Source organism: Vigna unguiculata, chromosome 6 (assembly GCF_004118075.2).
Source record: "Vigna unguiculata cultivar IT97K-499-35 chromosome 6, ASM411807v1, whole genome shotgun sequence".
NCBI classification, from domain to species: domain Eukaryota; kingdom Viridiplantae; phylum Streptophyta; class Magnoliopsida; order Fabales; family Fabaceae; genus Vigna; species Vigna unguiculata.
In genome coordinates, this window is record NC_040284.1 from 17,169,400 (window position 1) to 17,183,211 (window position 13,812).

The window sequence follows — 13,812 nt, forward strand, 5'->3', positions numbered from 1 at the left end:
TATATAATAATAATGGATAACTCTAACATAGTATTTCAAGAACATAGTATTTAAATAGGTGGTATATCTTTTTTTAGTTTTTTAGACAATTCAATTTTGTAATTTTATTTTTTTGATTGCGATTGGGTATAAATATCCACCTTATTTTTTAAATTGTAATGGGGTTGCTAACTCAATGGTAGAGTACTCGGCTTTTAAGAGCGACTCTATTTTTTACGCATTTCTATGAAGCAATGGGTTCGTCGATACTATCGGTAGAGCTTGTAAAACCACGACTGATCCAGAAAGGAATGACTGGAAAAAGTAGCATGTCGTATCAATGAAGAATTCTAAAAATATTTCATTCTTTTAGGATCCAGCTCAAATTTTTGTTTGAATTTTTGGCTCGTAACAAAAAAAATTCCGTTGGGTTTGATTAATAAAGGGATAGAACTTGGTGGTTCTAATTCTAATAGGGAAACAAAAAGCATCGAGCTTTCATTTATTTTTTATTTGGATCATTACCCCATCTAATTGTACGTTAAAAATAGGTTAGTGCTTGATGTGGGAAAAGCTTTTCTGGTGAATGGTTTATTTTTGTTATGAGTCCTAACTATATAGCTATTTTCCATTATCTTTTGGTATTTTGGGGTAGCGATAAATGTGTAAAAGAAAGAGTATATTGATAAAGATATTTTTTCCAAAATCAAAAGAGCGATTAGGTAAAAAAAAAAATAAAGGATTCTTAATTAGCTCGTTATCCTAGAACAAAAATTAGGCAAAAAATCGATTAGAGAGAGTCCGTTAATGGGTTTTACTTCTCTAGGTATATATTTATACCTATAATTTTCTGTTTTGACCATATCGCACTATGTATCATTTGATAATCCAATGAATCTCTGATTCTTTGTTTGACCAAATAGACTTTTTTAATGGAGCAATATCAAGCATATTTAGAACTCCGTAGATCTCGATACCAGGACATCCTATACCCACTTTTTTTTCGGGAATCTATTTATGGACTAGCTTATGCTCATGAGTCCTTTTTTATAGAAAATGTCGATTATAACAATAAATTTAGTTTACTAATTGTAAAACGTTTAAGTACTCGAATGTATCAACAGACTCATTTCATTCTTTTTGTTAATGATTCTAAAAAAATACTTTTGTGGGTTATAATTATCATTTTTTTTCTCAAATAATATTAGAAGGTTTTGGTATCGTCGTGGAGATTCTATTTTCTCTACAATTATTTAGCTCTTCCTTAAGGGGATTAGAAATCGTAAAATCTTATAAAAATTTTCAATCAATTCATTCGATCTTTCCCTTTTTCGAAGATCAACTGATATATTTAAATCATAAGTCAGATATACGAATACCCTATCCTATCCATCTGGAAATCTTGGTTCAAATCCTGCGATATTCGATAAAAGATGTCTCTTTCTTTCATTTAATAAGGTTGTTTTTTTATTACTATTATAATTGGAATAGTCTTTTTCCTCCAAAAAAATGGATTTTTACTTTTTTTTCAAAAAGGAATCGAAGAATTTTCTTGTTCCTATATAATTTATATGTATGGGAATATGAATCTATCTTTCTTTTTCTACGTAACAAATCCTCTCAGTTACAGTTAAAACATTTTCGCATTTTTTTTGAGCGAATTTTTTTCTATGAAAAAATAAAACATCTTGTAGAAGTATCTACTAAGAATTGTTCATATACTTTCTTCTTCTTTAAGGATACTTTCATCCATTATGTTAGATATCAAGGAAAATCAATTCTGATTTTAAAGAATACTCCTTTTTTGATAAATAAATGGAAATACTATTTTATATATTTATGGCAATGTCATTTTGATATTTGGGCTGGACTAGAAACGATCTATATAAACGAATTATCTCAGTATTCATTTCACTTTTTAGGCTATTTTTTAAGTATTCCACTAAATCTTTCAGTAGTACGAAGTCAAATGTTGCAAAATTCATTTCTTATTAAAATTGTTATAAAAAAACTTGATACAATAGTTCCCATTATTCCTCTAATGAGATCATTGGCTAAAACAAAATTTTGTAATGTAATGGGTCATCCTATTAGTAAGCCGGTTTGGGCCAATTTATCTGATTTTGATATTATTGACCGGTTTTTGCGCATATGCAGAAATTTTTCTCATTATTACAATGGATCTGCAAAAAAAAAGAGTTTCTATCAAATAAAATATATACTTCGGTTTTCTTGTATCAAGAAGACGGTGTTAAAGTTGACTTAACGACAGAGACAAATTGAACCTTTTAAAGAATCAGAGGACCAAATTGAACCAAAAAATAATAAGAGAACCAAAATGAACCAATCCAACAAATTATGGGACCAAAATGATAATTAAGCCTATATTTTAAAAGAGTTTCTATTTTTTCAAGTTAATTCTATTATCTATTTTTTAATAGTTCATGTTATTATTTGAATCAAATTGTGTGTTAAAATTTAAATTTTTAATAAAAATTTCATTAAAATATTTAAATTCATTTTGATCTAAAAATTTAATTATATTTATTTTATTTAAATCAATTATATATAATTTGTTGAAATTATTTATATAATAGAGGATAGGTTTTTATTAAGAGAGGTGTGTGTTTGTCAGTTTTTTTGATGAACCACGCTTATAATATACGTATGCGGCAAAATAAAATAATTACACAAATACTTTATACTTTTAGGTTTTTCTTTTAATTTTTCCTAGACTTTAAAATTGTCTACTTGTCACTACTATATTCAATAAAAAAGAATAATGACACTTTAATACTATAATTTTTTTCTTACATTTAAATTAAACAAAAGAAATATAAAGAGATTGTGTTTCATTAATATTTACGTTTACACAATTTAAATAGTAGAATAAATTATAAGCATTTATAAGCTTTTATTAATTATATTATTAATATTTTGTTAATATAATATTATATTACAATAAAACAATATTCGTCAATAATAAATGAAACAAAATAAATTAATTTTAATATTTTTTAGTACATTTTTTTATACTATAGAAATAGATATTTAAAATAAAAATACTAAAATAAAAAATAAAATAAAATAATTAAGTTAGAATTTTATTAATAGTTATACTTTATGTTATAGTAAAATAATTAATTACAGAAGTGAAATAAACTAATTATTGTAAATTTTAATATTTTTTTAAATTAATTTATTGTAATCTATTTTGATTTTGAAAAATAGTTTTATATTTATTCAATTTTCGAAATAATTTTTATTCTAATTTAAAATTATTTTAATTCTAATTTATATTTTTAAATTTTATTATTGTTGTATGAAACTATTTTAGAAATTACTTTTTAAATATATCATACCAATATAAAGAGAATTTATTCGTCAAATCACAATTCAACTTTTTTTTTGAGGATGTTTTTCTTCTTTTTGACTCACTGAAAAAGAGACAGCTTTCTTTATACACGAATGTTCGTGGTTCAAGTTCCACACAGTAGCCACTTTTGTTTATCTGGGTTCATTTCACAAAGCTTCCACACCTTTTGTTACATTTTCACATTCCATTGATCAAACTAGGACAGAACTAAAGTTTTCGGTTTTAATTTTCAACATGGATGAATCATTGTCGAGCATCATGGAGGTGAGGGAAGATTTCATGGTTTCACCAGTTGGTGACAGTCAACCAACTCCGAGACCAGCCTATTTTCTGAAACCCCTTGCAGAATCTCTCGAAGGACCAGTTTCTGAGGTCCTTTCAACTTCTATGACTATGCCACTGCCACCGGTTTTTGAACCAAAGGAGTGGCCTTTGGTGATCCATTTCAGCTGCTGGCGCCCCACATTCCGGAAATGGGTCGAATGGGTGGATGCCCTTAGAGACAGGTATGAATCAGTGTGGAAGAAAGTTGGTATCTTTGAAGCCATCATGAGCACCAAGTGTTCCCTGGTGAAAGATCGGAACTTGTGTATTGGGGTTGCTGAGAAGTGGTGTCCTGAGACAAATACCATTTTGTTTCCATGGGGTGAGGCAACAATCACCTTGGAGGATGTTATGGTGTTGGGGGGTTACCCTGTTGTTGGTGATCCTATCTTCAGCGCACTTCAAAACCAGGAAATGATAGAAGTGCAGCAGAAACTGATTCTTGCAAGACAGGAACCTTGGAAGAGGACAAAAGGTAAGGCTACCTTGTCATCATGGATAGATATTTTTCGTAATAGTGGGAGTGAAATAGAGCATGAAGCATTCCTAGCAACTTGGTTGTCAATGATTGGTTTTTCCCCCAATGACTGTGTTAGTCGACTTGCTTTTCCTATTGCCACTCATCTTGCTAGAGGGAACCCCATTGCTTTGGGACCAACAGTTTTGGCCAGCATATATCAGGATCTGTCTTTGCTAAAGAAAACAGTAGTTGGTTTGACAAAAAATCTATTACGTGGTGATAACTTGGAATTGGAGGTAACACTTCGTTCTCCCTTTTACTTGGTGCAGATTTGGGTGTGGGAGAGGTTCAAGAATTTTCAACCACAACCGAGGGTGATCAACCCTGGAAACCCTTGGTTGTATAGGTGGCACAAGGTTAAGGGCTTGAAAATTGACAATGCGAGATTGGCACTAGACTCGGGTATGGAGCATTTTCGATGGCGCCCTTATGTTCAATATGCTGATAGGTTCAAGGTGTTTTATCCGGAAAATGAAACGTTGGTACCATTAGAGAAGGATTTGGATAAAGAACTAGTCCCTTTTGTTACATGCTTGAAAGTTTCTGTGCTTGTTGGAGTTGAATATACTATCAAGAAATACATGCCACATAGAGTTGCTATGCAATTTGGAATGGATCAAGATGTTCCAGGTTGTGTGCCTAGATTTGATGGGAGTAAAGAGTTTGCTTGGAAAAATTACTGCAGACCAATATCTGATTATAAGTTGTATTTTCCTGCTAGGCTTTTTGAGGGAGATGTTACCACACGTTATGCAAAGTGGTGGAAGCAATCGGTGCTACCGAATCAACATGATTTTGTTAAGAATATTGTGCAGCGAAAGAGAAGTCCAAGGTCACTTCATCTTAAAAGTGCTCATCTTAAAAGTGGTAATGATGCTGATGTTCCTCCTGGTTTTCCTCCCAAACTTGGTGGCACTGTGTATTCTGGAAAATCCAGTGATGATGCTTCAAATGTTAGGAAAGGTAACAGTTATGCTATTATGCCTTTTTCTGATTTTCTTGCTAAACGCTTGAAAACTGTTCCTTCTGGAAATTCTGCTCAAGATGGTTTCAAAGATAATGAAAATATACATGATGAAGTTCCAGCAAGATGTAAAAATTTGTCCAATCAGAGTTCTTCAGCCTCTACTCCAGATTACGAAAATGCTAAAAGGATGTCATCACAGGCAAAACTGGTTGGGAAAGAAAGTGTTGAACCATTGATTTTGAAGGAAGAGGTTGAAGATGCAAATTGGAGCATAGAAGCAAGGCTATCTGGGGCTCAAGGTGAAAGCTATAATTGTGTATCTGGAATGAATGTAATAGATCTTGAACACAGAATCAAAAAACTGGAGACAGTGATTGAAAAATTGAAGATAGAAAAATTTGGTCACTGCTGAAAAAATTATTAGCGTATCAAACCAAAACCTTACTACTTGTTAACATGTATTTCCTTTTATATATACTTGCAGAATTACATGACATGAATTTTTGCAAAAACAAGTGTAACATGATACCATACTATCTTAGTTAGCACTGTCACATTGTCCTAGACAGATTTCACAACATTACAGGGTCAATGCATTTAGACATAATTCAGTATCTTTCTGGGTTTTTAGACTGAAAAAGAAAAACGATATATGAATGCAGAATATGAAAGATTTTACAGATTGCAATGCCATGGTAGATTTTAGAGATTCCAAAATGTTCATATTCATTGCATACTGTTAGAATATATAAGATGGGTAGTAATTTGAGTAACTGTACTGGTTGCATGGTTGAATGTTTATGGTTCTGCTTATTCCTAATCAGAATGCACTCTACTGTTATATCTCTGTCCAGGACCAAAACTGGTGTATGAGATGGGTGTTTTCCATGTGGAAATTGATCAACTTTTGTGTATTGGTTCATTTAGACGAATTTTTTACAAAATCCCAAAGTTTGGAAAATAAGAAAAAAATAAATATCTTTCTGTAGAATTTTTATTGTAACTTCATTGAATTTTTATCTTTTTATTTTAGTATAAATAATTTTAACCTGTAAAGTCACTAATTTAATATTTCTTCTTTTTTTTATATTCTTAGGGAGAAATATTTCGAAAGCCAACTTGGATAACTTTTAGACGTGTTTAATTTTTAGCTTTAGAAATTGTTGTGGTAAGGATGACAAGTATTAACTTGGCCTAATTAGAGAACTTATATCAATATAGACAAAATATTCTTTAAGAAACTCTTCTCTAAAAATAGAACAGAAATGTCTCGTTAGTTAATTTTGGTGACAAAAAATTGTTAGTTATTATCGTTACTAATTTATATATTAATTTATAAAATAAAAAAATATTAATTATTAAAATAATAATTATTATGAATAAAAAAATATATTTAGTCACTAAATTGGTTTCTGAAATCTAATTACCAAAGTCTAACTACTAAAGGAAATTAGTCATTAAATATTAGTTATGAAAGTTTTTGTTATCAAATAAATTAGTTTATAATTAGTTAGTAACGAATTTGACGATTAATTATAATTTTTTATTCATAATAGTTATTTTTTTAATAATAATTTTTTATTTATTTTGTAAATTAGTATCTTGGTCACTAATAATTTTTTTGTTACTAAAATGTATTGTTAATGAGACATTTTTTTTTAGCAATTATCATATTATCATATTGTTAATCATAATTTCTATATAACACCCCTAAGAGAGTTATATTATTTGTATAGATTTAGAAATATTTTTATCTGTAATCTGAATATTATAATAAACCAAATGGAGTATGGAAAAGTTCTTTATAATTCAACCAAAGGAAGCATAAACTGAAAAAGGATAGATTTCTTAAACATCATGCCGAGACATGTTTTTCTCTTTACTTAACAACACCTTTAGCAATCTATTTCAGATAAATTGCCATTAAAAGATAAAGTGTTGTTTAAATCAAATGCTCCTACGTTCCAAAAATCTATTAATGATAATGAAGAATTAGACACTTTCGTAGATATAAATACTGACAGAAATTGGCAAAATTGCAAACTCAGATACTACAATCTTGATCATCCTAATATAATATACATTCTTGAGTCAGCATTTTCCATTGATAATATTAATATACTTGCAGTTAGCTTTGTTGACTCTTATTCACATCTGAATACCCTTTTTGCTAATGAAGTTCATTCTGAATTTGAGAATAACAGTCCTACTTGGATTGCTGAATTAAAAGTTGTTGATGCTGAGTTACACGTTGATGATCAAGTAGCAGATTTAATTAAAGTTGCTGATGCTGACTTTCTGGTGCAGTTCTGTTAGATGAGTGTGATATAGCTGCAGCTGCTGTGAATGGTATAGTACATAAAATTAAAAAGAATCAATTTTGATTTGTGGCCACTTTGAGCCAGACCAATCTGTTGTAGTTGTAGGAGTAGTCTAGTTTGCTTTTCCTTTTTCATTAGTTTAAAATAGCTGAGTTTCTTTGAAGTTTATTTTTCTTCTGAACAGTTTAGCCTTTCATTTTTCATGTTTTCCGGTTTTATTTGCCACTCACAAACCACATTCAGTTCTGCCACACCACTGTGCACTAGTTTTTCTCCACACATTCTACCTTTAGTTTTGTTTTTAGTTTTGGTCTACTCCCTCTTTACTACTCCAAAGCCAATGTAATTTAGTTTTGGTTTACTCCCTCTTTACTACACCAAAGACAATGTAAAAAAATAATTGTAAAAAATTTGTGTGTAAAAAAGATTTATGTAACATACATTCTTTAATTCCATCTTGTTGATTTAACTTTGTTTAGGTACGTACTTAGGATTAAGTTACTGAGTAGTGAATTATTTGATTTTGTTCTGTTTTTGTTAATTTTAGTGTTCTGTTTCAGTTTTATGGAAGCAGATTTAGATTCAAATACAAAATTTAGTAGTATTTTGGTAGTGACTTAGTGTCCCTTGCTGTTTTTAGTTAGATTCCAGTTCATATTTGATGTTTTGATTTAGTTTCGTTGATTTTGGCAGTTAGCATTAATTTTAGTCATACTTTTCTAATTCAAAATTGTAGTTCAAATATGACTACATTTGCTGGTTTGGGTTTAGTTAACTAGGTTTTGTTCTGTTAGTAGTATAATTCCAGGTTTTTGACTTTGGTGTATTTGCTTAGTTAAGTAGTTTAATCTAAATATTTCATTGAACCAAATGAAGCATAAACTGAAAAAGGATAGATTTCTTAAATATCATGCTGAGACAAGTTTTTCACTTTAACACCTCTAGTGATCTATTTCAGATAAATTACCACTAAAAGATAACGTTTTGTTTAAACCAAATGCTCCTTCGTTCCAAAAATCGTCAATCTTGGTATAAATACTGACAGAAATTGGCAAAATTACAAACTCAGATACTACAATCTTGATTATCATAATATACTACAAACCCACTCACTACTAATTTTCCGTGTTGACTGAAGATAAAAAAAATAAAATAAATAGACCCCAGAAATTTACATTTCTGAAACTTCGAAGCAACCATCAAATTAACAAGGGTCAGTAAAACAAGCATGAATAATATTTTTTTCAAAAACAAGATAGAGAACTTTCATAGTTTTTATCATCTAGCTATTCATCTCAAGAAAATGGTAAAACGTAGAAAGTATGTATAAGTGTTTTCTACTGCAAAACAGATGATATTTTTCAGAGACAAGGGATATTATACCATCATTCAAATTTAACCTTGCTGTGTTTATTTGGTAAGAGAGCTTCATTTCCTTTCATACAACATGGTGGAAGAAACGCTTTTGTAACTGTATTCAAGTTGAAATGCTTGTGAGAATTCTTCAAGCAAGGATTTATGTGTAATATGAATAAGACTAGCATCATTCAGATGATGCAAATCAGCTCTTCCATGACCAACACCCTCTCTAACCAACAGCTCCTTGATGCTTCCTACTTGACGGTCTCGAATTCCACATGGGATGATCCATTTGAAGGGAGACAAATCTGTTGTGACATTAAGTGCCAAGCCATGATAGGTTATCCAGCTAGACACTCTGATGCCAACAGCTGCCAGTTTCTCATTTCCTGTAATGCATTACCAAGGTAAAAGAAAAATTATTTGAACCATCACAAAGTCACAAGCATAATTTTTTATTTAACTTGTAATGCATTACTAATCTTGATTTAATTTGGATATTTATGTATGAAAATAAAATCTTATCATCTCAAATAAATCCCTCGGGAAATGTCATATGAAATGGACACACATGTTATGGCTAAAAGAGAAAGATCTTATTGGATCATATTTGAAAATACTTTAGTGTTAAACAAGATAACTCTAAGGCAGAACAACTATTATCTGCTAATGAGCAGAACAAAAAATACGAAGCAGAACAAAAAATACGAAACTACAAGTGTTATATAAATAGAATTTAGAGGTTTACCAACCCAAACACCAGTTAAACCTTCCACCGTAGAAGCCTGAATTGAAAATGTTGAAGAAAGAACACGAATGACAACCTCTTCAAGAGTCCTAAGGTACCAATGAAGATCCATCTTGTGCGTTCGGAGGTTGATAATTGGGTACATGACTAGCTGTAATGCAAAGCACAGTTATGTTATGAACTGCTATACAAAAGAAATAAAAACAGGTATCTAAACTGTAGCAAGTGATTTAGTGCAAGCACCTGACCAGGGCCATGGTATGTAAGCTCTCCACCACGCTCAGTGCGATAAATATTAAAAGTGCGATAAATATTAAAAGGAGCATTTTTCATGTCAAACTTGAGGTTCTCCACAGTACTAGCAGTGCGTAATGTATAGACAGGAGGGTGTTGTAGAATAATAAGGGTGTCATTACAATCTCCTTCCTTTTCAATCTGTGCCCTCTTGTCCCTGACAATTTCCTTTTGCCAAGACCATGCCACTTCATAAGGGACTTGCTCCTGATGCAAATCAAAGAGATCACAGCTGCAAATTTAGTTTAATGGTTAGATTTTTAAGAGTAAGGAAGAGGGATATTAATGGAAAGGGAAGATAAGAACAATGCAACTTACATCCTTCTGTGGCCATTGATTACAAGAGAGGTGAATTTGGATGGTTTGGAATATTGAAGTGGCTTGTGCAGATCAAAGTAGGATCCTAGAGGTAGAGAAGGGTATGCTGATGTTGTTGATGGGAATGTGGTGAAACAATATGTACCTAACAAAATCATGTCTAATTTGCTATAACTAACTCTCTGAAATGGTACCTACTGCATATGTAGTGTGAAAACAATGGAGCAATGAAAGGAAATTGGATGGAATGAGGGGATCAATGAGCTCAACCCAAAATCCAAAAGTGTGAACATTGCCACCTGAGTTCATAGAATATGAGCCTGCCAACAGAACATGAAAAGGGAGGGGGACAATCTTTTCCAACGCCCTTCTGCACATGATAAATATCTAATTTAGCGATCTACTTAAAATTATTTCATGGTATTTCTCAAATATTTAGAAATGACAAGTCAGGTATATCAATATCAATGACTCATAATTTGAGTTTAGAAACCACTTCCTCTCACATATTTAATTGATTCATCAAACATAAATTTTATATTTTCAACTAAAACAGGACTAATAAAAACAGCCTCAAGGCACCAAATCAGTCATCAAAGTACATGTCACCAAAAAAGGAAAAGTAATATTTGATGTAAGTGTTCCCACTTTCTAGCTGAGATATTAATCAAGAACCAAAGAAGCTGAAATCCTATTTGTTGAATCTTATGGTGACAAAAAATCATTTCCAACAAGATCAACAGTAATTAGGATAAAAGTAACAGGTCCGATGGTAAAAAGGGTCTATGTCTCATTAATATATGAATCTTGTGGAGGAGAGGAGGACCCATAAGGAAAATCCTAGTGGCAAAACTCCATAATTGGTAAGTTGATTTTGCACAGCTATGACTCGAAATGCTTCCATGGTAAGAATTAAGGAAGGCGATCTTAAGGGTCATGCTTATACTATACCAGTTCATGACACAAATGAAACCAAACTGCTTATGACACAATATACTTCATAAATTGACAATTGAATCAGTAGAATCTTTTTGCAATTTTGCTAGACGCATACCATTAGGACTCATAATGGATGCTACATGGCACAATACTTCAACAAATTGCAGAAGAACATCCCTCAGATTTCATTTCTCCTCAAGGGAATTCAGTGCACTACTTTCAATATTATAAATCCTCATAGGGAATTTCATTCATGACAATAAAGGGCAATAAATGTCACCCAATTTATGTGGCCTATATATATGAAAGCAAGAAAACAGATCCAAAGTACCAAACATTAAAAACAGATTAAGCCATCTCCCTCCACTTGTAAACCCCAACCCAACCCTCACCTACAAGTCCAAAGCACCAAACCAAAAAACAATACCGTCCTCTGGAAAATACTTCAATAAAAGGACCATAACTGCAATTGTAACAGCAACAATCAAAGATTTTATGATCAAAACAGCTACAATGGTAATTGCATTGGTCTGCAATTTCCGAAACATTGAAGATCACAATGAATCTACAATATTAACTAGAATTTAAAACCTTGAAAATCATATGGTAGCCATCAAATTGAAAAAAAAAAAACAAACTTTTCCCATCAAAAGATATAAAAAAAAAATCGATAGATTTTAAATTAAACATTAGTCAGTCACCCTAACACAACACATTATACTCCCCACAAAAAAGGAAAAGGTATAAGCGACATTGAGCTTGATTATGAGAGTCAATATTCCTATATCCTCAGGCATATTGCCCTCACTGTTCATGAGGAAACTAAGCGATATGAGAAGGTTGGTGCTCTTCCTGAACTAGTTCATGATGTTGTTGCTCTTGCTGTGGTTGTTCTCCTTGCCATGTCCAAACAATGTCTTCAAGTGCTGGTCTGATATCATGTGTAAAAAGCTTCTGATACTTCATGGTATCACCATTGGACTTTTGAAGTTACACCATGTGGAGGTGTGGGGTAATCTCAAATATCAGCATCAACACCTAAATTCCCTTTTCTGACTTCCTTAGAGCCCTCCAACTTCAACAAGCCTCCTTCTTTCTTCCTTACTTTCAAGCAAAGCTTCTTACAAATTTCTTCCAACTTAGAGATTATACTCGAAGCAGGCTTATTTCACATGAACCGCATCTCTTTCATGGGAACAGTGTCCTCAAACATACCAGATAAATCAAACCCAGTAGAGAAGGAGATAATAGAAAAAGCATTCAACTGGCAAGGCGTGGTCAGTTCATTTTGACTCTGCAATAGGTGGACCATCATTCTTGCAGGCTTCAAGTATTCAATCATCATTCGGGGGAGCTGGTTCTTGGTTTTCGGTTGAAGTAATAGCAGGATTCTCCAATCCCACTTCAAACTGAGAACATTTCATAATTTTGGCAATTTATATCCTGGTCTTTGGGTTTGGATCCAATATTCTGAAAATAATCACGGACATCTGGTGCAAACCGTTTAGGCAATTTGAATACCCCTTTACTGATTTTTCTGTACATCTCCATCAGATTTGAATCATGGAATGCAAGATGACCAGCCAACAGAACAAAACAAGATTACCCCACATGACCAAATATCGGCTTTTGTCCCATCATAACCCTTTCTGTTTATTACTTCTGGAGCAACCTACCAAGTTCATATTTTTGTAGAAGCACACCTCCCTTCTGTTCCATTTTCTGCAGCACTTTTTGCGTAAGACCAATGCTAATTTTGATAGTATAGTATACCAAGTATTTACTGAGTCCAGGTGTGCTTACACTATCAGAAAGTAGTAAACTATTCCAGTGATCTTCAAAGCTCAGCCATCCTCACAAACATCACGTTTTGACATCACACAATTGCCCATATTTCCACCCTCCTCAAGCAAATGAGCATATAACAGATATTCACAGTGGTCTAAATATCCAATCTCATCAAGGATTAATAAGGCTAGAACACATGGTGCTACAACTTCATTAACACTAGAGAGGGAACTCTTAACTTTCAACCACATCTTTCAGCATTCCCTAGTTTTGGTAAAGGGCACTGGATAATACCGAAGATGAACTCCTTAAAGCAGCACCCGCTTAACTTTCAACCACCCAAAAACAAAACATTTAAGGAAGGCACGTCTATGAGGGGTTCGAGAATTATCGTTTTTCTGCCAGTGGCTCTGCAATCGAAGTTAAGCAGAGAACTGAGCAATTAGCAACAAAAGGGAAAGAAGAGTAACACAAAATTTGTCGTCGTTTTAACGTTGGTAGCAAATCACTTGACTTGATTTGTTGCTACCTTTAAGATCCAGCCCAGTTCATTTTTCACTTTTCAGAAACTTTAATTAAAACAACCCTGTTGAAAAGAAAAGAAAAATCGAACCTCCTAGCTAACAATACACACGAACAACAAACACAAAAAACAATCAATAACAACGTTAGTCTTGTCCAAAGCGCGCAACACGCAAACAATAAAACAAACACACATTAAAAGAAATTTTCAATGCATCAAAAGAAATTCTCAATACATCATGACAAAGGGTATCGGTAAGTACCAGTCCCCCCCAGTCACCTTCTTAGAAGCGTCACAACACAAGTACATGTGAAGAGTTTAGTTGGTATTTATAGAACACAGAACAATGGGCATAA

General features: G+C 32.3%; 2 protein-coding genes, 1 non-coding gene and 1 pseudogene across 4 annotated transcripts; 1 reads left to right on the forward strand and 3 right to left on the reverse strand.

The window, feature by feature from the left end:
* Nucleotides 1-3,418: 3,418 nt before the first annotated feature.
* On the forward strand, nt 3,419-5,856 carry LOC114187273. Its single transcript, XM_028075474.1, has one exon. The coding sequence runs from the start codon at nt 3,590-3,592 to the stop codon at nt 5,576-5,578; it is 1,989 nt and encodes a 662-aa protein (XP_027931275.1). The 5' UTR covers nt 3,419-3,589; the 3' UTR covers nt 5,579-5,856.
* Nucleotides 5,857-8,743: 2,887 nt separating this feature from the next.
* Nucleotides 8,744-13,810, reverse strand: LOC114186544 (octanoyltransferase LIP2p, chloroplastic-like). 2 transcript variants are annotated; one of them, XM_028074477.1, is made up of 5 exons: nt 13,719-13,807; nt 10,207-10,576; nt 9,838-10,120; nt 9,595-9,745; nt 8,744-9,235 (listed from the first exon to the last, which is right to left on the reverse strand). In XM_028074477.1, exons 2-5 carry the CDS (start codon nt 10,362-10,364, stop codon nt 8,916-8,918), a joined length of 912 nt encoding a protein of 303 aa, XP_027930278.1. In that variant the 5' UTR covers nt 10,365-10,576; nt 13,719-13,807; the 3' UTR covers nt 8,744-8,915. The 2 variants fall into 2 exon arrangements, with proteins under 2 accessions (XP_027930278.1, XP_027930279.1); XM_028074478.1 differs by having other exon boundaries at nt 8,948-9,235; nt 9,599-9,745; nt 13,719-13,810.
* Nucleotides 11,318-11,391, reverse strand: LOC114189319. The gene has a single exon (XR_003605623.1). It is a non-coding gene; the product is annotated as a small nucleolar RNA R21 (small nucleolar RNA).
* LOC114188474 lies at nt 11,693-13,184 on the reverse strand (annotated as a pseudogene).
* Nucleotides 13,811-13,812: the final 2 nt, after the last annotated feature.